The following is a 23,230-nucleotide window of genomic DNA, read 5'->3' on the forward strand; positions in this document are numbered from 1 at the left end:
ATTACTCCTCGGCATCTGCCTTTGTAAAGCTGACATCACAGGCCGGGGGACACGGGGTGCATCACGGAGATGGGGGGCTCGGCTTGCTCGCCAGTGCGTGGTTAGCGTGCCGGGCACTCAGCTGGCATTGCTGCCGTGGCCACCCCACTGTTATCAAACCTGGCCCAGGCCTGTGGTGTCGCCTCTGCAGATGGGAAGGCATGGAGGATCCTTTCCGCCAGAATTGGGGTCCCTCTGGACCCCTCCCACTCATATTGGGGTTCAGCAGGGAAACCGGAACCAGGAGCTGGGACCTGAAGCCCTGCGGGCCTTGGTCACCCTGTCCCAGAGGTGCCAGGCGGTGCCCCTGCCCAGGTGAGGCTCTGCTGTTAGGGGCAAGCGAGCCGAGGCCGTGGCTCGACCCCCTGGTGCTTTCTGTCTGCTTGAGCTAGTCTGGGTCCCCAAGCCCCAGCTTCCTCATGTGCAAAGCCAGGGTAACGCCATTTCCTATGAGGCACAGAAAATCCATTATTTATCTTTTAGGTTATAAGAAAGTTAAGCACACTCGATGCCCCGTGACTGGAAAATTCGGGATTCCCAGCTGTTTTCTCTCGATAATGCTGGACTTATATGGACCACCAGGGCTGTTGGGGCATTTTGGGGCATTCTGACTTGCTTTTTTCCTAGTAACCCATTGATTCATTAGCAAGAGAGAAAAAAAAATGGGGCAATTTTAGAAATGCCGATTTTGATGAGGGGACAAAACGGAGGAAGAGTTCCCCACTGGCTTCGCCCCGAGATGAGAAGGGAAGCGATTGAGAATCGGTGTCGTCTTGAGGTGACGATGGTGTGCCGTTGAGACTTGACGAGCATGGCACTGCACACCTGTGGAAAGAGAGTCCCGCTGTGGCCGTTGATGACAACTCACGTGTCGGTGCCCTTGGCATCGGCCTGCAGCCGCACGCGTCTGCTCTCCAAGCCACCTGCTTGGCACATGAGGTTCGTGAGGTTCAGATGGCACTGCCAGCTCGGGACCACGCGTGGGCCCGCATGCACGGGTCCGCAGAGCTGGACCCTGCACAGCGCCGGGTGAGGGGCTGCCCCGCAGGGTGTCCCTGTGCTCAGCACCTCCCTACTCAAGGATGCACGAGAGCAACCCACCAGAAGTGGGCTGCCTTTTAACAGTGAGAGTGTCTTAGCTGACAGTTTGGAGGCTGAGGAGAATGCCCAGGTCAGGCGATGCTTTCTCCCCAGAGACTGGCTGCTGGTGATCTGGGCTCCTCTGCTGTGAGGCCCGGGGGCATCCGCTGGGCTCTCCCTTCCCTCCGGGTTTTGTTGCTTTCAGTTTCTTGCTTCTGGGGCTTTCTCTTGCTTTGTCTGATATTCATTCTCTTATTAAGTGTCCAGAAGTAATTCAGAACGAGCTGACATTGAGGAACGATGACTCATGTGCCACTTTTCTTTTTAAAGATTTATTTCTCTCCTCTTCCCTCCCCGCTCCAGTTGTCTGTTTTCTGTGTCTATTTGCTGCGTCTTCTTTGTCCACTTCTGTTGTTGTCAGCGGCACGGGAATCTGTGTTTCTTTTTGTTGCGTCATCTTGTTGTGTCAGCTCTCCGTGTGTGCGGCATCATTCCTGGGCAGGCTGCACTTTCTTTTGCGCTGGGCGGCTCTCCTTACGGGGCGCACTCCTTGTGCGTGGGGCTCCCCTACGCGGGGGACACCCCTGCATGGCACGGCACTCCTTGCGCGTATCAGCACTGCACATGGGCCAGCTCATGGGTCAAGGAGGCCCGGGGTTTGAACCGCGGACCTCCCATGTGGTAGATGGATGCCCTAACCACTGGGCCAAGTCCTCTTCCCATGTGCCACCCTTTAAGCTTCGTGGCGACCCTGTGAAGTAGCTCTTATTCCTGCACCAGTCAAGTGGGTGACAGAACTGAGGCTTGAGGGAATGTCGTCTCTTGTCTCTCTGCTGGGTGACGGGGTCGTGGGCCCCCGCCGGTCTGAGCGGCCTCCGTTTCCTTTGCTGTCAGGTCAGTGTTGAAACCTCCACGCCCCTTCCTCGTCCCCAACCCTGTGCGCTGTGGGAGGCGGTGCGGAGGCAGGTGCTTTCTAGGCTGGTCGAAGTAATGAACGCCTGCTGTGCTTTGCAGGAGGCCAGGCCTGAGTGGGTGCCCCCAGGCCAGGTGGGAGGACAGGGCAACAGGGACTCACCTGTGTGTGATGGACGTGCGTCTGCTTTGGTTTTTATTTGGAAGTACCATTAAACACTTTTAACCATATGTTTCCGGCCCCTTGTTTTCTCTTTATTCGAGAAGATGGGGTTATAGAGCATACATAAATGCATATAATACAGGTTCCCATACGCCAGCCTGTTAGGAACACCTTGCATGGTTGGAAGCTTTTGTTATACTCGATAATGCCTCTTTTTATAGTTGTCCTTTTAACTGTAGTCCACAGCATCATTTAGGGCTCATTGGAGTGTGTAGTTGAATTATTTAAAAAATTTTTTTTGTTCTGTGACCATATATACATTCTAACATTTCCCCTTTTAATCACGTGGAGATTCGTCTTTCAGTCCTGTTAATTGTTATACTACCATCTCCACCATCCATTCCCAAAACATTTCTATTCCTATTGTGCTTCCAAGGGATGCTTTTGCTTTTGTGTATGCAGTTATTTAAACCAGCACCTTTGAGGTGTCCTTGGACCCCCACTTCTCGACACCATCCCTCTCCCCCAGCGCTGACTGTGCCCCAGGGGAGACCTTCCCTGCAGGGTCTGGGGTGCCAGGGCCAGCCCGCTTGCCCAGCTGCCGTGAATTCTTGGTCATCTGTGCTTTCCCAAGAGGAAAAGTGTATTGGCTGGGCGGGGGCGGGATGACTGGAACTTTGTGAAAACATTTCTCAGAATTTCTTTAGAGAATGCCGCCCGTGCTGGCAGCACCTGTTTTTCTATAACTTCATTTACGGCAAGGCTTGGTGCTTTTGGGGAAGATTCCATTTCTGATGAATGCCTCCATTCTTGGTACTAGAACGGGGTGCCCGGCGGGCCCGCGGTGGCCCACCCTCCTTCAGCCCCAGGCGGTTTTCCTTCCAAAGGCCTGGAACACATGCTGCAGTCAGTTCCCAGAGAGTTTTAGCCCACTCTAGTTTTCATGCGTGACAAAATCAGTGGAATATGTGTCTAGTCTCCTAAGGTGACTTTGGAGGAACTGCAGCTATTGAAATGTCTGTATTTCGGATGGTTTCTGGAAAAAAAAATATCCCCATCGCACTTTGTCAGACGCATAATGTGTGCCTTTGTGTACCGAGCCACACGGCTGCGGTCCTTTAACTGAGTACTGGGGGCTCGTGCCCCGGCATTTGGGGCCTCGGGGTGGGCCAGGCAGGATGTAGTAGTAAAATTCAAAAGTATTTTTGGCAGATTGACCTCCAGGGCCCTGGCGCCACCTGGAGCAAAGGAGACTTGAATTATAAGAGATGGTCATCTGCGGTCCATCAAGCGCCTTGCCCCACTCAGAACACACGCAGCGCGAGGGCGTTTATCAGTCGTCCGGGCAGGCGGCCCTTTGTCCAGCCCCCCCTCCAAAAGCCACAGGGCAGGGGGCTTCCTGGGGGTCTGGCTGCAGGGGATCAGGGGCCCATGTGTCATCTGGTTTCACAGCCCACCCCTCTCCAGGGCTAGACCAAGGGCCCCAGAGAGAAGAAGGTCCTGAATACAAAAATGATGTTGGAAACCCCTGGATACAGAGAATACCAAGGCAGACCTGTGGGAATGCTGTGCCAGTCCCGGGCTGCAGCGGGCACATGTCCTGTTGGAAGGCGCGTTTACGCGACACGCGTTTTCACTAGCTCAAATGTAGGGGGAAAAAACCCCAGAAAACCGTGTCTCATATCGTCCCCCTCTGGGATCCGACAGTGGTCACGCCGCCAGGGGTGATTATTTACGGCCTCGCATTTGTTTTCTCTTGCCCGCTGTCCTTTGGGTTTAAGAAACAAAAGTGGCGATGGACTTCTTCACGTGTAGCTGTCGCAAGCAGCCCCTCAGCCTTTGGGGACCCTGGGGGAGAGGAGCAGATAGCAGCGCCGGGCTTGGAACCCGCCCCTGCTGCTGCTTGGTGCCGTGGGCTGAAGCCCGCGCTTCACCTGCGCGAGGGGAGCCGCCCTCCAGGGATTCCGTGACCTGAGTGCCGAGCCCAGGGTCGGGAAGCTTCCGGAGGAGGCCTTTCTCCCCGCCGGACTGTTGGGTTTGATTTCAGTTTGTCTTTAGGATCGGTCTAGGTATTCGTAGTCTCCCTTGCTAGACCCCTCTGCAGTTGTTGTGATGATTCTAGCAACAGTTAAGCTATTTCACGAAGCGTTGGCCCCCCACTAGCAGAAATCAGTGTGCATTTTTAAAAAATGAAAATATGGGAAAGTATGGTCATTCCTGAGACTGGCGCCCGCTTTTCCACCCCACCCTGTTTAACTTATTTAATGCTCTAACTTCGGGCCCAGCGTGAGGGTGGGTCGGCTCAGCACGGTGGGAGGGTGGGTGCGTTATTTTCCGAGAACGGGCCCCGCCGCCCCCTCCCTGTGCCCTCCCCGGCGGGCTCGGCGACCCCCTCCTGGCCAGTGCCCTGCACCTGCTCCTCCTCCACCTGCTCCTCCCCCGCCCTGGACCCAGCCCCAGCCCCGCCTCCCCCCAGGGCCGAGTCTCCGCTCCTGAGCCGCAGGTGCTGGAGGCTTCCCTTGAGGGACTGCCGCCGGCTGGTCCACAGCTCCCCAAAGAGGAGGGTGCAGCCCCTGCTCGCCCTCTGTCCCCCACAGAAGGGCGCCTGCCTTCTGTGCCGCGTGCAAGGGCTTTCAAGGACCCCTGTGCTCTCCCTGGTGCCGTGGGCTGGGCGGCCCCCCTCCCCTCTCCTCTGGGTCTGGCTGGTGGCCCGTGTGTGCCTAACGGGGCAGGGTGGTGTGCGGTGGCTGTGACGAACGTGCCCGTAGCTCCTCCGAGGTTCCCAGCGTGACATTAATCAGCTTGCAGGCTCCCCGAGTACGGGGGCCGAGCCAGTCCAGCCCACCGCCCCTGTCCTCGGAGAGGCGTGGTCGTCCTCCACAGTCTGGGCTCCCGTCTCTCTCCCTTCTGGCCCCTTGCCTCGTCTCCAGAAGCTTCTGGCTCCTTCTCGAAGGTGCCGAACTCTTCGTTCTCCCATGTGAGTTAACGTCCTGTTCATTGACACGTTTCCTACCGCTTGGCACCAGCACCCATTTCTGAACTGCTCAGACTTTAGAACATATGCTCTCTCCTGCCCCGTGTTATGCTGCTAACTTCGTTGCTCCAGGCTCGTCAGTATCCTTCTGCCTTAGTTTCCACGTGCCAGGGGGCCCCAATGGAAATTTATCCTTTCGGTGTGGAGGTCACACGTCCGAGACTGGGGTGTCTGTAACCCGTGTGCCCTCTGCACCCCGTGGGGTCCTCCCCTGCCTCGTCTAGGCCCTGGTTGTTGCCGGCAGCCCCCGGCTGGGTGCGGCAGCACCTCCTGTCTGCTCTCTCTCCTCCGTCCTTGTGTCTCTTCTCTTCTTAGAGGACGCCAGAGATGGGGCAGTAAGGGCCACCTACCCCAGAATGAACTTGCCCCAACCTAACAGCTCCGTCCGCTGCAGCCTTGTCTCTACCCCAGCTCATGTGGCGAGTGCTGGCCATCAGCGCTTTGGGGAACACAGTTCAACCCATAAGCCTTCTAACTCTCCGGTCCAGCCCCTTCCCCGCGTCCACTCTGTCTTCTAGCCCGGCGAGGGACCATTCTGTCTTACTCAGCACCCTCCCTGGCTCCCGTGGTGTGCGAGGGGCCCCTGGGTGTGACATGTTCCTCTTTCTCCTTGATTGCCCATTCTTGAAAGATTTGAAATTAATTTATTGTGGTCTGTGGGAGTTTGCTTCCCTCCGTCTTATTTTTTCTTACGGTATAGGGACTGGGGATTGAACCCAGGACCTCGTATATGGGAAGCTGGTGCTCAACCACTGAGCCATATCAGCTACCCTGAGTTGTTGTTGTTGTTTGCTTGTTGTTTTTGTTTTTTCAGGAGGCATGGGAAACTCCCATGTGGGAGGTGGGTGCTCAACCACTGAGCCACATCAGCTTCCCTGAGTTGGTTTTTTTGTTTGCTTGTTTGTTTTGTGTTTTTGTTTTTTCAGGACCTACCCATGTGGGAAGTGGGTGCTCAACCACTTGAGCCACATCCCTTCCCCGTCTTTCTTTCGCTGTATATTCTATTGTTGTCATCCCCACACCCCCATCAGCTGTCTTTCTTGTAGAGACAGAATGTTTCTTCCCGTTGTGAATGATGTCCTGGCAGATCTCTGAATGGGCAGGAAGACGCCAAGTTCACCTTGTTATCATCCAGTGGCCTTTCCAAGTTTTAGAGATGCCATAATAGGGCATTTGTATCTCTCCCCAGTGTTTCTCCTTCAAATCAACAGACCTTCCCCACAACGTCTGTTCTTTTGCGTTGGTCTGTCTCTTCTGGCATCCAGCACCGCTAACTCTGAGTAGCAGATTCCAGGATGCTCCTCTCTACCTGCAGCCATGCATCCATTTGTGCTTGGAGGCCAAGTCCTGTTTCTACACGGGGGTGCCCCGACACTGGCTTTACTCCCTGCGGCCCTTCCCTCCTGCCCATCCCCTCCTTCTCCCGAGCCCTGGGCTCAGGCTCCGGAAAGGATTGCAGCTCCCGTTGTCCCTGATGGGGAAGCCTTCCGTATCCTGCTGGGTTTGAGAAATCTCTGCAAGACGCATCATCAAGGCAGTGACAGTGGTGGTTGCCATGGCTGTCATCCTTCCAGAACCTTCCACCTTGCCTCATGGCGGCCTTTCCTGACTGTGCCTGTTTTGAACTAGTCGAGCACATGTACCTGGACAGCCACCCCTGACTGGCTGTGCCCCCTTGGGGACAGGGAATAGAGCATGCACACTTAGGCTTTCTGGGGACCGCTCGTGTGTATGGGGGTGTGGGGAGCTGTGTTGTCTTCGTGCCTGCATTTTCATGCCCTCTCATTTTGAAATTGCTTAATGTCTCATGGAGAGGAGAAGACCTCTGGCCAGTGGCTGGTTGTGACTTTTGTGTAGCTATTCGGGAGGATGGCTTCCTATCAACCCATTTCTCCTTCGTTCAGCTGCATTTTAGCAGTAGGTCAGCACTTAACAGCTAAGCATTCCACTCCATGCTCTGAGTTTTAGTGCGTAGGGGACAACTTTACCTCTACCATGCACGTTTTTTTCTTCTTCCTCTTTTTGTGAAGACTTAGTTGGGGCAGGGATTCAGGAGGCACTTACCCATACATTTTCCTGCAAGCCTGGAAATAGCTCGGTTGCTGCACGTTTTCCTGCAAGCCTGGAAATAGCTCGTGGCATGCCTCTCCCACTGCATCAGACACAGCCAGCAGGGTGCACTTTGGGACGTTTTCTGGCATTTTGATGCCTGCCTTCTCACATGCTCCAAGTGTGTCTGCCCGTCCCCTTCACCTCTTCACCCCTCTAAGGACTTTCCAAAGCCTGAAGGCAGACTTGTTTTTGTTTTTTCGAGGTACCAGGGAAGCTGGTGCTCAACCACTGAGCCACATTGGTTGCCCTGAGTTGGTTTTTTCATTTATTTCCTTGTTTCTTGTTTGGTTTTTAGGAGGCACTGGGGACTGCACCTGTGACCTCCCATGTGGGAGGCGGGTGCTCAACCATTTGAGTCACCTCTGCTCCCAGACTTACATTCTTAAGAGAGTGAAGTACTGTCTGGCTCTCAGCCTTTCCCATCCCTGGAAACTTTGCCTTGCTCTGAGAATTCTGAGACTCATCAGAATAATGAACTCCTGGTGGTTTTTTTTTTGTACACGTAATAGTTAAAAATACTCAGAAATCAGAAATTCTGATTCTAGAACCTATATATATACAAGCTTTTGGTCCTTTCAGAGGTTTCTTTACCTTTTTAAAAATGGTGGAATGAATGAATGGTTGACTAGGAGACGGCGACTCCTGACCAATAAGGAGTTTGGGTACGTGTTCCGCTCGCGTGGTGAGCACTCCTTTTCTTCACTGGTGTGTCACTGGACGTTGACCCTGTGAAGCCTGGGGGGCGGGGGTCCTGCGGGTCCCCCCAGCTCACACTTTCTCTCGACTGTCATTAACGAAGGTCAGTGGACATCAGGGCCCGGATGTGGGGAGCCCGTGGCTGGTTTCCAGGGTCGTCCCGGCCGTGGCGTTGGCCTGCGGTTGCGGGGGCCTCCTCGGAAGGGGGTGAGCGGGGCCCCACGGCCGTGCGCGGTCTGCCCAGGGCTCGGCCGCCCGTAGCGGACGCCCCGTGAAGCGGCCTCAGCCCCGAGGCGCCGCCGGGCCCTCCTGGCCCCGGGAAGTCACCCTCGCGCCGGCGCGTCGACGTGGCCCGCGCCCAGGAGCGCGCCGTGACTGCCGCGCGCTTAAAAACGGGCAGGGGCGCGATGTTTCACGACTACGGCCTCCTCGGCCTCTCTCGTTGTGACTCGAAGGGGGCCGTTTTCAAGGTCGCGCAGGTCCTATTCGCTTCTCGGCTCTTCCCTTGAGGAAACAAGCAGACCAAAGCGCACACTTCCTTTGTCCCGAGGCTCTCGTGCAGCTCCTCGTCTTGCTTCTCCGGCCGCCGTGCCCGCGCGCAGGGGCTGACGGGATTGGCCCCGTCACTTCCGGGCTGCCATCTTGGGCGGGCTGCGGGAGGGCGTGCTCCCCCGGCTCCGCGTCTGCGCAGCTGCCCTGCCCACGCCCTCTTCCCTTTAGGGCGTGTGTGTTTTGAGTGGGGTGACGCTCACGATTACCTCAAGTGGGAGGATGCCGTGCGACGAGACGCAAGCATGAGTGGCCACAGCCCAAGGAGGGAGTGTCGAGCTGGAGTGAGGACTGGGGTCTGGTGGCGAGAGAGCGCCTCTGCCCCGTGGGTCTGCTCGGGCCTTGATGCGTGGGCCCCCGGCAGCGGGGGCGCGAGAAGGGTGGGCTTCGCGGCAGCGGCCACCGCTGACAGGGCAGGCCGGGTCAGGCTGGGGAGCGGGGCTGGGGAGGCGGGAGAGGGTGGAGGAGAGCCGGGCGTCCAGGGCTGGGTGCGCTGCAGGGCCGGGCGTCCTGCCTGCACCCCACTGGCCACGCCCTGCCCCCTTGTCTAAGGGGCTGTTTGCACTCAGCGGGGCGCCCTTCCCCTAGACGGGAACCCCTTAAGCTTCTAGGGAGTGATAGGAGCAGGCCTGAGAAAGCCGAGGAGGATTTGCCTGGGGCAGGGCTGGCTAGAGCAGCAAACTAGAAGGTGGCTGCAGAGGGGTGGCAAGGTGATTATAGATCCTGTGATTCGTGCAGGGCATTTAGGAGCTCCTGGGAAGTAGTTTTGGAAAGTGGTGCGCTCCGTTGAAAAGAATAATTAAGGCCCTCATTCATTGGACTCCATAGACTGTCCTGTGCATTCCGTATTTTCACTTACATTGGAAACGTGAGTACGTTGGAGCCAAATATTTTCCTTAACTTGCTACTCCCACCAGTTGAGTTGTTCTAAGTGTTAACGGTACCAAGCATGTCATCCAGATACGTCCTTCTCAGGAGCAAATAGAATTACCCCTGGGAAATGACCATGGCGGACGGGGATGTGCGGGTAGTAGCAGTGTTCTCTTGAGGTCAGTTCCCGTGTCACTGGGCTCCCAGAGTTCCGACACTCCCCTCCAGCCATGTATCCTAAGCCCCAACGACTCCTAGGGCTCCTGGCTGAATGGGGAGGGGGAGAGGTGCCTGGTTTTATTCCTGTTAAAATACGATTCCATTATCGATCTTGTTCCTGCAGCTGTATCATCAGAAATCTGCCTCTGGAAGTATAAAGTCTGGGTAATGTGGAATTTGTGTGTCGGGAGAGCCAGGGCAAATACAGTCCAGCCTCTTGGCCCATCGAGGTTTTCTTACTTCAGCTCTCAGCCATCTTAGCGGGGAAGGGACCCTCTCCTCCCCCTCCCCCTCCTCCTCCTGTCTATTAGTATTTATTTTACACGATTGCTTCATAAATGGCCTCCCTGTTGTTTCCTCTCACAAGCTCCCGAAGATAATATTCCCATTTCACAGATGAGGAGCATGAAGTTGAGAGAGGAAGTTTGCATGATTCCGTCAGTGTAGACTGCAGGAAGGGAGAATGAATGCCCTATGCCGCTCCATCTCTTGATGCCAGTGCAGAGCTTTTTCTCTTCAAATCCTGCTGACTCTATGGGGCTTGAAACCAATTATGTTTTTTTAAATCAATAAACTTTCATTTAAAATTGAAGTATACATTGAAAACCTCACGATCATGAATTTACAGCATGATGGAATTTTCCAGTGACCTTACCTGGGTGATCACAGCACAGATGGAGAAACAGAAAAGAACCAGCACCCAGAAGCCCCCCTGCCCTTCTGCATCCACTGGGCTCTGGAACACTGTTGTTTGTCTTCGCCGGCTCGCCTACTGGAAAGGCAGTCATGAAGTTTGAGCGCGTTCTCTAAACACTCTATATCCACTGTATTAGTCTGCTAAAGGGCTGCCGATGCAAAGTACCAGAACTCTACTGGCTTTTATAAAGGGTTTTTATTTGGGGTAGAAGCTCACAGTTACAATGCCCTAGAGAGTCCAACTCAAGGCTCTTCCTCACCAAAGTCAGTTGCCACGTGTTGGAGCAGGATGACCGCCGACCTCTGCATGGTCCGTCCTCCCGGGGCTTCCTCTTCCTCTTGAGCTGTGTGGGCCCCACGTCTTCCCCATCTCAGCTGCAGGCTGGCACAGGGCTCCTCTCTCAGGGCTTCCTAGGCCAGCCTTGGCTGTCTTCCCAGGGTCAGCTGTGAGCTCTCAGGCAAATGGCCCATCATTCCTAGGGCTTTAGCTGCTTGAGCCTTATCCTTTGTCACATGACAGGATCAAAATGACCAAGTTCTCTCCTCTGTGTGCCTTTTTGCATCTATCTGTCCATTTGTATCAGACCTACCAAGGAGGCGGGGACTCAGCCTGAGTCACGCTTACTGATGTGGTCAAATCAGAAAAGCCCTAGCTCATTCTTACCAGGGAATCCAATCAAAGCAACCTCTGCTGAATTTAATGCTATCAAAGGCTAGCACACCCAGTTTACAAATAGGATCTTCCTTTTTTTGGGATTCATAAAATAATCTGGAATTGCCACACCCACCAAGCAAAAAACTCCCCTTTCCCAACATGCCCCCCACCATGCCCAGGCAGTCTCCTCTGTCAGCGTGAACTCTTCTGTGTCTTTTTGTTGTTGTTCAGTACCCAGTGTTGGGGAGTTCTAGTAGCTCCACCTCTTTGGCAGTGCTCTGTCTTAGTACTGCCATATGCTTTCGATCTGTTTTGCTCAACTTTTTCCTCCTTGGGTCACAGTCAAGTGTAGATGACATTCAAGTACACAGCACATTTGTCTGGCCATGCCCAGAGTTTGGTGAATATCCTGGCACCCCAGCTCTTATTCAACTCCTTAAGTGGGAAAAGTTTTTATAACAACTGATTCTGTGGTTTGGCTAGGCAGGTCTCACTGGGGCTCTGGGATGGCTAGATGGTCTCAAACCTTCTCACTCCTAGTTTTGGGAGCTGGTGCTGGCTATGGAGAAATGCAGCTGGCGTTGTTGGCTCGCTCTTGGTTAGCTCTTGGGTCTTCTGGTAGGCCCTTTGGGATTGCAGCCGGTGTCTAGGAACGAGGGCCCAGGAGGCCAAAGTGGAAGCTCTGGCTCTCTGAAGGCCTGGCTGCAGCAGTTAGGCAGTATTCTCATGGTCAAAACAGGTCAGTGGGCAAGCCCAGATTCTAGGGGAGGAGAAATTGACACTATCTCGTTGCCAAAGAGCCTGCATGATGCTACCATCTTGGAGTTCATTTTGGAGCTCTTAGTGAAGCACTGGAAATCATGGCGGGGATGGACGTGCAGAGGTAGAACCAGCTGTCACTTCTAATCAAATAAAATGGAAATATCTACCAACTTTGATAATTATTCATGACAAATCACTTTTCCAAACTGGTCATGCCATAATTGATGAAGAGTGACTCTGAGTTTCAGAAAGAATTTTTCTTGTGGAGCCATAATTTTGATGCTGTTCATTCTTTTTTTTTTTTTTTTTTCCACACTGGCACTAGCTTTTTTTTTTTTCCCCAAATTCTACTCAATTTATTCATTCTTGACCCTTGGACATTTAAATGATCCAAAAATGAAAATAAAAGAAGTTAGACTTCTTAAAGTAAATATTAATTTTTATCTATCTTTCTACATTTAAGTTGGACTTCTGAATTTTTCTTCTGGTTCCTTAGCATGTATGCCACAAGTATTTTGTCAATTGTGATGGCAATTTTTTTTCACTCTTATAATTTTACATTCAGGAATCTGTTGAGGGCCTGCCCAAGAGGTCTGTAGCCTCTGGTTTTGATCTTGCCTAAATATGCATGTGATGTTGGACACACTATTTAACCTCTGTGTCCCTCAGTGTCCTGCACTGTAAAATAGGTTTGCAACAAGGCACACTCCCCCACCCTGCCAGCTCTGTAGGACCTGGGCTTGCTCACTGGTAGTCCTCATGTGCCTGTTGCCGAGGTGTGTACAAGTTGCACTGAAAAGTGTCCTTTCAACCCACTTGGGGAATTCTTTAGATACTGGTCCAACAATAGACCTTCCTTCAGTTTCTGACCTGGGTCAAGTACTGGTCATACAGTAGATGCAGAGCAGGACATTGCAGTTTTAATCTGTTGTCTTCCCTGTGCGTGGTAACCAGTGTTTGGCTGGAGTCAAGGAAGACCCAGCGCTGGCCTCACGGGCCCCAGAGCCACGTGCCTCAGTTGGCTAAAGGAACCAGCTCTTGAGCCTCTCTGTGGTAATGCTGAGAAAAAGAGCGTTCGAAAGAGAATATGGTGGCTTTAGCTAATCACATCTAGGATAGGCACATGCCTCTTTGGTTTTGTTTATTTATTTTTTTCCTCTAAAAATTATTAGACTCAGAACTGGAAGAAACCCTCGTGGTTTCCCACATTGATGAGAGCCTCGACCGAGAACCCAGAAAGCATGGGGTTTTGTTAACTGCCCCATAAGGTATATAATCTTTACTAGCTGCCCTTTAACTTTTAGAGAAAATGTAATAAAATGATTCCACTCCTTTTCCTTCTGTTTCTTTTCCACTCACCCATTGGTGGCATGTGGCATTGAGGGGGCTTAATTGCCTTGGCAGTGAGCCATGTTTTCTCATGGGGACTGGAGCAGGCTAAATGGGGCTGTAACGCTTAGTGGGGTACCAGAGTTTCCTGAGGAATGTGAACCTAATTAGGGATTCCAGGGGCAGGCTTGACAAAGAGCACACAGAAGCAGAGTTAAGGAAAAGCTCCTGAAGGAAGCAAAGGAGGGTACTACAGTCTTGGCTGTCTGCATCTTGTGTAGCCCTTGCTTTGTGCTGAGTCCCTGCCCGCTTTGAGACTTGTCTAAAGTGGCTGCCTTGGGTCGCTTTCCTCCATGGAGCTCCCTCACCCCAGAGGAGCCCTTTATGACCTGCCTTGAATGAATAAAACAGGCCACCTCCTGCAGCCCTCCCTGGGCCCTGCCTAGGGTCTCCCGCTGGAATTCCAGAACATTCCGTGTTGACCTTAATTCTGGCCAAAATGTACCAGGATTGCTGATATTTCTGCTGGCATGCACTTCTCTCATGGGATCTCTCGAGGGAGGCTACCTCTTCTAACTCAACCCTCCTATTTGTAATAAAAGATGATGATGATTTAAAAAAATGAACAGTTTATCTTTTCTTGATTATATGTAATGGGCAAATGAAAATATCTGGCTGTTTTTATTGATCAGTAGCATACAATGTAAAAAGAAAAGCTAAAAAACAATAAAAGTGCCCCTGCAAAACCAGCTCGTACCAGTCAGATTGCCACTCTGTATAGAAATGAGGCAGCCATCCCTCTTCCCAGGTCCCGGGGCCAGAGAAATTTTGTGTCTGTTTTCACTTTCCAGTGCCTAGTTCAGGGCTGGAGGGACAGAAGGAACCCTGTGACCGTTACCATGTGAAAAGAAGGTGCTGCAGTCTTGATTTCATCATGAATTTCTTTCCCAAAGAATTGTTTTTGCACAGATGAAAACAGGAGCAAACTACACTCCAGGTTTTGCCCAAGTTATCCTAAAACTCAAACTCTTAAAATTGAGACACTTTTTGTATAAGGATAGAACTTGGCACAGTCACACCTTTTTATGTGGCCTAACCAGCAAGTTGCTTTCCGACTCACCTGCAAGGTGGAGGTTAAGTCTTGCTGAGCCTTTCTTCTCCACCTTGCTTGAGCTTCTTTTCTAAGTAGTGGGAGATGGGGCTCTTTTAGGTGCATGTGCTTATTTAATGTTTATTTAACCTAGGACTTCTTAACCTTTTGTGTTCCACAGACCCCTTTGCCAGTCAGATGAAAACCACGGGCCCATTATTAAGTCCACACTACACTGTGTATTATTTAATACATAGATCACACCCATACCATGTCGCCGCAAGAATAATGTTTTTTTGAATTTCAGTTCGAGCTCATGGACCCCCTGAAATCTTTGTCCGTGGACCCCTGGTTAAGAACCCCTGATTTAGTACCTGTTGGTTGGTTGAGACTGCCAAGCTCATCTGCCTTTCCCAAACCTTTGCTTATGCCATCTGGCTCATTGGCTTGATGCCAAAATGTGAGAATTTACTGATGGGCAGAATTACCTGGAGAACAAATAGGGAAAAGTGGCAGGAGGGGAGGCCAACCTGCCAGGTGTTCATCGTAGCAGCTAGACATGTGAATACATGCTACATACACAGATTACATATACAAGTCTGTTTTCACTTCTCTTCTCAACTTTTCTACGTGCTGTGAAACTCATTCATTTGACCCAGCACAATGGGAATTTTTGATGATTCAGAAAAAGTTGAACTGAAATTCACCCTTATTCTGTGCAAGCATTAGTATGTTGTGCATCCATTAGCTACGTGCAGAATTAGAGAAACTGGTGGCGAATGTTGCTCTTCCTATGACTTTGCCCAAAGTAAAATTTAATCAGGAACAGCAATGACAAAACAGCGGAGTGCTTTGTTATCTTGTATTCATCAGAAAGGAAAAAGGTCTGGAAAGCGCTTGGAGAATGGAATTGTAGTTTCTGTCTCCCCGGTCTACAGTCTCCACAGGAGGTAAGCAGGGAAGGACCTGGCCAGGTTTTTGTTGTTGTTGTTATTTGTTTACTTTAGCTTGTCACGTTATTAAAAGTCTACCTTGGGAAGCAGATGTGGCTCAAGGGATTGGGCTTCTGTCTACCATATGGAGGTGCAGGTTCAATTCCCGGGGCCTCCTGGTGAGGGCAAGCTGGCCTGTGTAATGGAGAGCTGAGCTGGTGCAGCAAGATGGCACAACAAGGGGAGACACAGAGGAGAGACAGAGAGAAGCAGCAGACCAGGGAGCTGAGGTGGTACAAGAGATTGAGCTCCTCTCTCCCACTCCAGAGGTCCCGGGATCAGTTCCTGGTGCCACCTAAAGAGAAGACAAGCAGACAAGGAAGAATGCACAGCGAATGGACACAGCAGACAGTAAGCACAGGTGGCAGGGGGGAGATTAATAAAAAATAATAAAAATGAAAAGATCCTTGCGTAAGGGAAGCAGGTGTAGCGCAGTGGTTGAGTGCCTGTTTCCCATATACAAGGTCCTTGGGTTCAATCCCTGGTACCTCCTAAAGGGAAAAAAAAAGTTTATCTTGGGAAGCTGATGTGGTTTAAGCAATTAAGTGCCTCTGTCCCACATGGGAGGTCCCAGATTTGCTTCCTGATGTCTCCTAAAAAGGAAGATGAAGAGACTCAGTGAACACCAACACTGGGGGCAGTGGGGGGGGGGGGGAACGGGGAGAAAGAAAAAAATAAAAATAAATCTTTTAAAAAAGTCTGTCTTCTGGGGAGCTTGTGTAGCTCAGTAGTTGAGTGCCTACCTCATACATATGAGGCCCTGGGTTCCATCCCCAGACCTCCTAAAAAAAGTCTTATCTCCTTCCTCAGGAGAAAAAGCTCTGGACCATGGAGTCTGGGTCTCCACGTCTGTGGGGCGTCTGCTCCCCCCGCCGCCAGGATCGCTGTGTAGGCAGAAGAGACGGTGTGGGAAGACACTTCCCAGGATGGGACGTGCTCGCTGGCGTTCACGCGGGTCACAAAACCTCAGCGCTGAGCTTTGCACGCGCGCGCACACACAGGCGTGCACTCCCGGGGCACAGCCGTGACTGGGTGAAAAGCCCCTGGCGGTCCTGCCTGGCCACCGGAGCTGCTGCTGACCTGGAGACGAGGTTATCAGCCCAGCGAGCTCCAGGCACGGTGGAGCCGGGTGCGGGGCCGGGCACAGCCCTGTTTGTTTGGGGTTGCCCTTGGCAACCGTAGATTAGGCCCCGGAATATAACTGAGAAGATCATAAAGTGACTGGCAGCAGGGCCCCTCTCTGCGTCATGGGGAGGCCTGATCCTGTGGGAGGCGCATGTGCCCTATCTGCGTCACGGGGATGCCTGGTTCTGCGGGGGGCGTGCGCCCTCTCTGCGTCATGGGGAGGCCTGGTCCTGCGGGGGACGTGCGCCCTCTCTGCGTCACGGGGAGGCCTGGTCCTGCGGGGGGCGCGTGCGCCCTCTCTGCGTCACGGGGAGGCCTGGTCTTAACGGGGGACACACCCTGTTTGCGTCATGGAGGCCTGGTCCTGCGGGGGGCGTGGTCCCTCTCTGCGTCATGGGGAGGCCTGGTCCTGGGAGGGGGGGGCGCGTGTGTGTTCCTCACTGCGTCACGGGGAGGTCTGGTCCTGTGTGGGTGCGCCCCCTCTCTGCGTCACGGGGAGGCCTGGTCCTGCGAGGGGTGCGTACCCTCTCTTGGGTTTCCTGCAGCTTGCTGGGGTAGCCTGCTTGCCCCCGGCCCGGGTCCGTGGTTAATTTTTCTGCACCTCCGAGCTCCCGTGGTGAGAACGGGGAAAGCAGTTCCCACCAGCAGAAGCCATCCAGGTGACTGGTGTGTATTCTCTGTAAAACTGCACACGTGACGCAACGTCGTGGGGATGCGGTCTCATCGTGCCTAGAAAGGGCGCTCACGAGCCTGCTGGGCTCTGGGGAGGGGCGACGGAGGGGCGCGTGGACACACCGCAGGCCAGCGCCTGCACGGGGTGATGAGCCTCGGGGAACCGTGCGGGGGAGGGTCCGGCCCTTCCTTCCCCGCCTCATGGCTGCTCCCTGGGCCCTGGGCCTGAAGATGCTGTTGAGGAAGGACGTCCGCCCAGATGGCACAGCGGCTCCTCGGGGGCGGGGTCTCACCTGGGCGATGACCAGCGCTCTCCACAGTTCCTGACCAGCAGGCCCCTACCCGAGTCCACTCTGGGCCGGTTCGCATCATCCCCCCATCAGATGTGAACGGTGCCAGGTGGGCCTGGAGGCTAAAGAAACATTGACTCCTTACTGCCAAGGAGGGCGACGCCAACCGAGAAATCAAGAGTACAGTGTTTCCTCTTGTCATAGAAAAAATGACACAGCAGCCAGACTGCGCCGGGAGACCTTGCGCGAAGGTCATGCTGGAGGTGGGAGGGACGGAGCAGTGTGCGTGCTCCGGGGGTGCTGGACGATGGGCTCCCTGGACGCCCGCAGTCAGCATGGGTATCTGGCTTCCCCATTCAAAGGAGAGGGGTGGGCGGGGCTGCCGCCCCGTGGAGGGGGCGCTCCCCAGTTGGCCGCGGAGGCCCCAATGAGCAGGGGAGAGTCGGGCCTTTATTCGGCACTGGCACGGTGACCTGGAATCCCTGAGGGAGCTTCCTCGTGTCAGAAGCAACTGGCCAAAGGGCACGCGGCGTATCAACGGGATGGCGGGGCTGGGCGCTGTGCCAGCAGGCCCCATGCTCCTGGCAGGTCTTGGGGCAGGTGACTTGGCTTGCCCGGGCCTCTGCATCTCCTGAAAAGTGCTGACCCCTACCTTATCGGGTCGCTGGTGGGACCGAATTAGACCCAGAGCCAGCGCTTGGCGCCAGCCTGGTGCCCACTGGAGATGCGGCCCATCTGGTGTTGCACAGAGCGGGCAGGAAAGCCCTGTGTGTTCACCACTTAAGAACAATGCCTCCAGGAAAAGTGAGGGAGTACTTTGAGAGGCAGGCCGCAGTTACCTGGAGAAAGCCCACCTGCAAAGTGCATTCCTGGTCAAGTGACAGAGAGGAGCGCAGGCTGGGAGGGCCCCTGGTAAATACCACGTTCATTGTTTGAAGGGCCAACGAGCTGTGGAAACGTGCCTTGCAGGACGCCTGCCGCGGGCCCGGCGTCCCTGGGAATGCAGCCTGCCCCTCCTCGTGGCTTGCCCAGCGCCTCGTGCTCTGCCCGCTCAGTCCGCATTGTGCTGGGTTGACACGGTCTGTTTAGCTGCCTGCTCCACCGGCCGGGAGCGCCCCGAAGATGGAGGCTTAAGGGTCTGAGCAGCCCCTGGCGTCTCCAGCCCTAGCGCGCCCACAGCCCCAAGTGGACAGCAGGGGCGTTAAGATGCACTGTTCCGTGGCCTCCTGGTAGTCGCGCCTCTGTGGCTCGACGGGCAGATCTGGTGACCTTGGCGATTGACCCCAGCAGCAGAACAAGCTAGAGTCGAGGGGTGCAGGCACAGAGGGTGACTTCCTGGGAGGTGTCCATTCTGTAAGGCCCTCGCTGGGGCTGGGACGTGTGGAAGCTGGCCACGCGGGTGGGGGCGGCCCCAGCTCTGACTTTCAGGGCACTTTGGCATTTCTGGGACCCATAAGTCTCCAGAGGCAGGACTGGAGTTGGCGTCTGATTTTGCATTGGGCAGCCTGAAATACCCTGCCCCGACCCCGTCGTCACCTGGCTTGAGGAAGTCGGAGCAGGGAGCGTGGCTGCTGAGGCAGACGCCTCTGTCTGCCAAACATCGGAAAAAAGGGTTTGTTTCCCCCTTTCTTATTGGAGGGAGGGAAAATTAGGATGAAAAAAGCAGTATATTTCGAGGGAATTCCTGTCCTAGCATTTGGCCTGGGCTGCATGGCCCAGCGTGTCCACCTGATCGTGAGTTTACTCCGCCGTTGGCTGCTCTAGATTTCCCCGGGGCTGCTGCTCCTGTGTGTTTTTACCTGCGCATTCATTTGACTTAAGGCTTTGATCCAGAGCTCCGCCACCGCCTCCATTTATAGCAGTGCTTGGGATTTTCGGGATAGCGTGCCTCGACATTGATTTTCTTAAAGATTTTCTTGGAAGGGAGCTTCTTCCCTGGTGGGCAAGCAGGTGCAGACTCACAGAGTTTTGATAACCATTTGCTTCCCCATGCCAGGAACCCGCTTTATCTCCTGCTCCATCACCCCAAGACCACTCTAGTAAACCCTGCAATGTATGCCTTTGTTATGGGCGCTCTCCTCCCACTAGGCTGTAAGGAGGATTGGGATTTGTCCGTTTTGTTTATTACTGTATCAGCATGAAAGAGCAATGAGTGCTGGCAAGAGAGGGCACTGCATACGAATTTGTTGAGCAAATGCAAGAAGTGGACAAGATCCCATGCGTCAAATGGAAGGCTCCGTAGGGACGGAGCTCTAGATGGGGCGCTGTGCGGTGGACCTGGGCAGGGTCGGCTCCTCGGCAGCCGTGGTGCATGTGGATCGTTTATCATCTTCTGGAGGGTATGCTGGGGCCATGCCGGCTGGACATGTAAGCCCCCGTCTGCCAAGGGGGTCATCAGTGAGCAGAACACTTCTGGATTCTGGGGCAGAATAGCTTAGGTGGCTGCCGCTTTTCAAGTTTCTAAGATGATGCCAGGGTTTTCTCATCATTATCCCAACAAACATAGGCTTCCAGAGAGTGAGATTTTCTTGTTTTTTGAAGCACCAGGGGCTGGGGATTGAACCTGGGACCTTGTACGTTGGAAGCTGGCACTCAACCCCTGAGCTACGGTGGCTCCCCTGAAGTGGCTTCCCTGCTTGTTTTGCCTTTTTTTTTTTTTTAGGAGGCAGCAGGAACCAAACCTGGGATCTCCCCTGTGGAAACCCCTTGAGCCACATACACTTCCCAAGAGTGAGATTTGAAAGGAGAGGCTCTGATCCTTCACACCTCCCTTGCCAGCACGTCACACGTTTTGGGACGTGCTATGAGGCATTTGGGCACTATGTGGGTACTGCACTGAGAGGGAAAGTTAATCGCAGGGTGGCTTATCTACCTGATTGTCTTTTCTCATTATCCCCACCATCCTGTGCAAATCTTTCTGTAATTCCTTATGTTTCCAAAGCCATTTGTTTTTTTGAGTGTTTTTTTGTTTGGTTTTTTTTTTTGGCTTTGCTCATTTACTCCATCACCCACTCATAAAATTTTAACATGCATATCTGTATGGTGCTGGAGATAACACAAATAAAAATGATGTGGTCTCTGCATTCCTGGAAGTCTTGGTGCTATAGGGAAGCAGGCCACCAGGCCAGAGATTCCGGGGGGTGAGTGCTGCTGAAGGTGTTGGGGAGAGGGTGGCTCTCAGTGGGCAGAGAAAGGGAGGCCCAGTAGATAGAACGTGAGTCAGAATTTTTATGTACTAATACAGACAAATGAATGACCATGTGTCATTTATGAACTTACTGAGGAGCTTACTGAGTAAGATAAGCAAGAGAGCTATAAATAGTTGTCGTGGTAAGGACAAAAGTCACCTGTTACCCACTGCAAGCCACAAGACCCATTAGTCACATCCCTGGGGTTTTTCCTTCCTTTGCACAGTTTTTAGAAAATTCTTTGAGAATGGGGGTTCAAGAGACACGGGGGAGGAAAGCCAGGAGGAAGCCAAGGCGGGAAGCAGAGTTCAGGTCGTAGGTGCCCCAGGTCCCGCTGGCCTTCCAGAGCCTTTCCAAGCCAATCTAATCCCTTCTCCACCCACGAGCCTCTCCTACCCCAGGAGAGTTCCTTCTTGCTGTGGACTGGCCTGGCCCAGCCACAGCATCATCCCTTTTTATCCTCACATGTTCCCTGTAGGGAAGTGTTCTAGTCTGCTGGGCTGCCAAAGGCAGTACACCCGAAATGGGGAGGCTTTTACAACAGGGATTGATGAGCTTACAAGCTTACAGCTCTGAGGCTAAGTGTCCAAGTCAGGGCATCCCCAGGCAGGGCTCTCTCCTGAAGACCGGCTGCCAGCCGTCCCCTGTCACGTGGCAAGGCACGTGGCGGTATCTGCTGGTCTCTCCCTCTTGCAGGGTTCATTGCCTTCAGCTTCTGGCTTCCATGCCTTTCTCTGTTTCCTGTGACTTTTCTCTCCGTCTCTGCATATTCATCCCTTTATAAAGGATTAAGGCCCACTCGGGGCCACGCCTTAATTACAGTCACCCAATCCAAAGGTCCTTAACGGAAGTAACCTAATCAAAATGTCCTCCCCACAGTGGATTCCCAGCCACAGGATTGGACCAGCTTTAAGAGCATGTTTTCCCTGGGGTACAGACGGTCTCAAACTACCACAGGAAGTTAACGATTATTACTTCCATTTCTCAGATGAGGAAACTGAGGCCCAGAGAGATTATATATCAAAGTTGCATCCAGACCTCAAATCTGGTTAGCTATCGCCGTTGGGTCATTTGTCCTCGGTGCCCTTCGCTGTGTCTCTTGGGCCTTAGTTTTCGGTGTACTTTCATCAAGTTGGCTTTTGTGTGCCTGTCTTAATGAACGCACAGTTCTCCAGAGGATCACGGCAGAGTTAACAGAAAGACCTTTCTGTCTCATGTGCTGCATGTCTACGCCTGGAGTGAAATAACCACAAGGATATTGTCACAGAATTTAGATTCCGTTTCCATCTCTACTTACAGAAACAGTTCTGGAAAGGGCTGTCCATTTCATAGAGAACACAAGACCCTCTGCGTGGTTGCTGGTGTCAAGTGTGGGCAGTGAGAAGACCCCCCCACACTGAGTCCTCGACTCCCCTGGGTGCCAGCTCCCCCACGCTGCCCAGGGAGCAGGGGGTGGGATTAGCTCAGCGATCCTGAGCCATCAGCTCTTTGCCATTGGGGTGAAGTTCTGAATACAGGAGCAAATGTGCGTTTTTCTTGGGGGTGGTGGAGGAGGCTCCATGGTTTTCATGAAATTCCCAAAAAGGACTGTGGCTCTCCAAAAGGTAACAGAAACTTGGACTCTCTTCATGCTGGGGCTCGTCCAGTTTTAAAATTCTAAAGTTTCGTGGTGGTGAATACGGTCAAAGACGGCCTCAGCTTTTGGGAACCTCACTGGATTTTTCATTTTTAAAGCAGTTGGGGGTTTAGGAAAAGCGGGCAGAAAGTATAGTCCCATTCCATCCCCCGCCCAAGTTTTCTCTATTAACATTTTGCATCAGTTGCGTTTTCCCTTGGTTAGTAGGCCTGGTATTTCTTTCTTCTTTTTTTTTTCCCCCGTATGTTTTTCCCGGTATTTTCTTGAGTCCCTGTTTGCTTATCCTGTTTCTTTTTTCTTGAAGGTGGTGACTCCCTGCTGTGCGCAAGTCCACGTAGAGCGGGTAAGTCTTGGCGTATCTTTTGGGCCATTGTCGCATCACCTCTCCCTTGCTGTTTGACTCCAGTCTGCAAACCAGGAACTGTGCCCTCTCAGGGGAGTCCAGTGCTTCCTTCTGGGATCCACTCACACCGTCTGTGCTGCTGGGCTTTTCGTGTGCAGCGCTCTCCGCAGGAACCTTGGCCCTCGTTGGTGTGCTTTCTTTAAGATGAGGAAAACCAGGTGCTCATTTGGATGAACCGCCTTTGACTCAGTCTCGGTTCCCTTTAGAGGGTTAATATTCCTAAGACTGTGTCCTTATCTATAAGCCAGAGATTCTGCATTTCCGCGGTATGACTGTGGTCAGTGAAAGTGCCTGTGTCCCTCCCCAAGGTAGAGAGCAGGAGGAAATAGATACGTGAACATTGAGCCTTGGCAAAGGCTATGCTCTTATCAGATGCAAGGTAAACGAAATTGCCATCTGTTACCCAAATGAAACTCCTCGGATGGCACGGTGCCTCTCAGTGTCCTCGGGGCTCCACCGGTTGGGAGCTAGGGGGGTCGAGCCTTGTTTCTCCGCCTTATTAGTGGCTCGCTGGACTGAGGTGCCTCGGTGGCTCCTGGGATGCCACGTGAGCTGGCCGTGTGCCGTCGGGAAGCGTGATCCTCTCCCATGTTCCCTGTGCTTCCCCAGCCGGTCGGGCGGCGCCCCTTTGGTCTAGGTTTTGTTTGATACAGTCCGAAGAGTTCTGCTGGGGGTTTTGCCAGCTGTCCTGCATCCGGCATCCCTCTCTGCTGAGAGT

At 53.2% G+C, this 23,230-nt stretch overlaps 1 protein-coding gene and 1 long non-coding RNA gene across 6 annotated transcripts in view; both read left to right on the forward strand.

Moving 5' to 3' along the window:
• TNS3 (tensin 3) overlaps nucleotides 1-23,230 on the forward strand; it is a 358,050-nt gene that overhangs the window by 132,467 nt on the left and 202,353 nt on the right. For all 5 annotated transcript variants that reach the window (XM_071215053.1, XM_058296654.1, XM_058296655.2 and 2 more), the window contains one exon: nucleotides 22,414-22,452. In XM_071215053.1, coding sequence (XP_071071154.1) covers nucleotides 22,414-22,452 — 39 coding nt within the window. The remainder of the gene's footprint in view (nucleotides 1-22,413; nucleotides 22,453-23,230) is intronic.
• LOC139439009 (uncharacterized) lies at nucleotides 8,770-9,473 on the forward strand. Its single transcript, XR_011648774.1, has 2 exons — nucleotides 8,770-8,869; nucleotides 9,324-9,473. It is a non-coding gene; the product is annotated as an uncharacterized lncRNA (long non-coding RNA).

This window comes from Dasypus novemcinctus, chromosome 5 (genome assembly GCF_030445035.2).
Source record: "Dasypus novemcinctus isolate mDasNov1 chromosome 5, mDasNov1.1.hap2, whole genome shotgun sequence".
In the NCBI taxonomy this organism is placed as follows: Eukaryota; Metazoa; Chordata; class Mammalia; order Cingulata; family Dasypodidae; genus Dasypus; species Dasypus novemcinctus.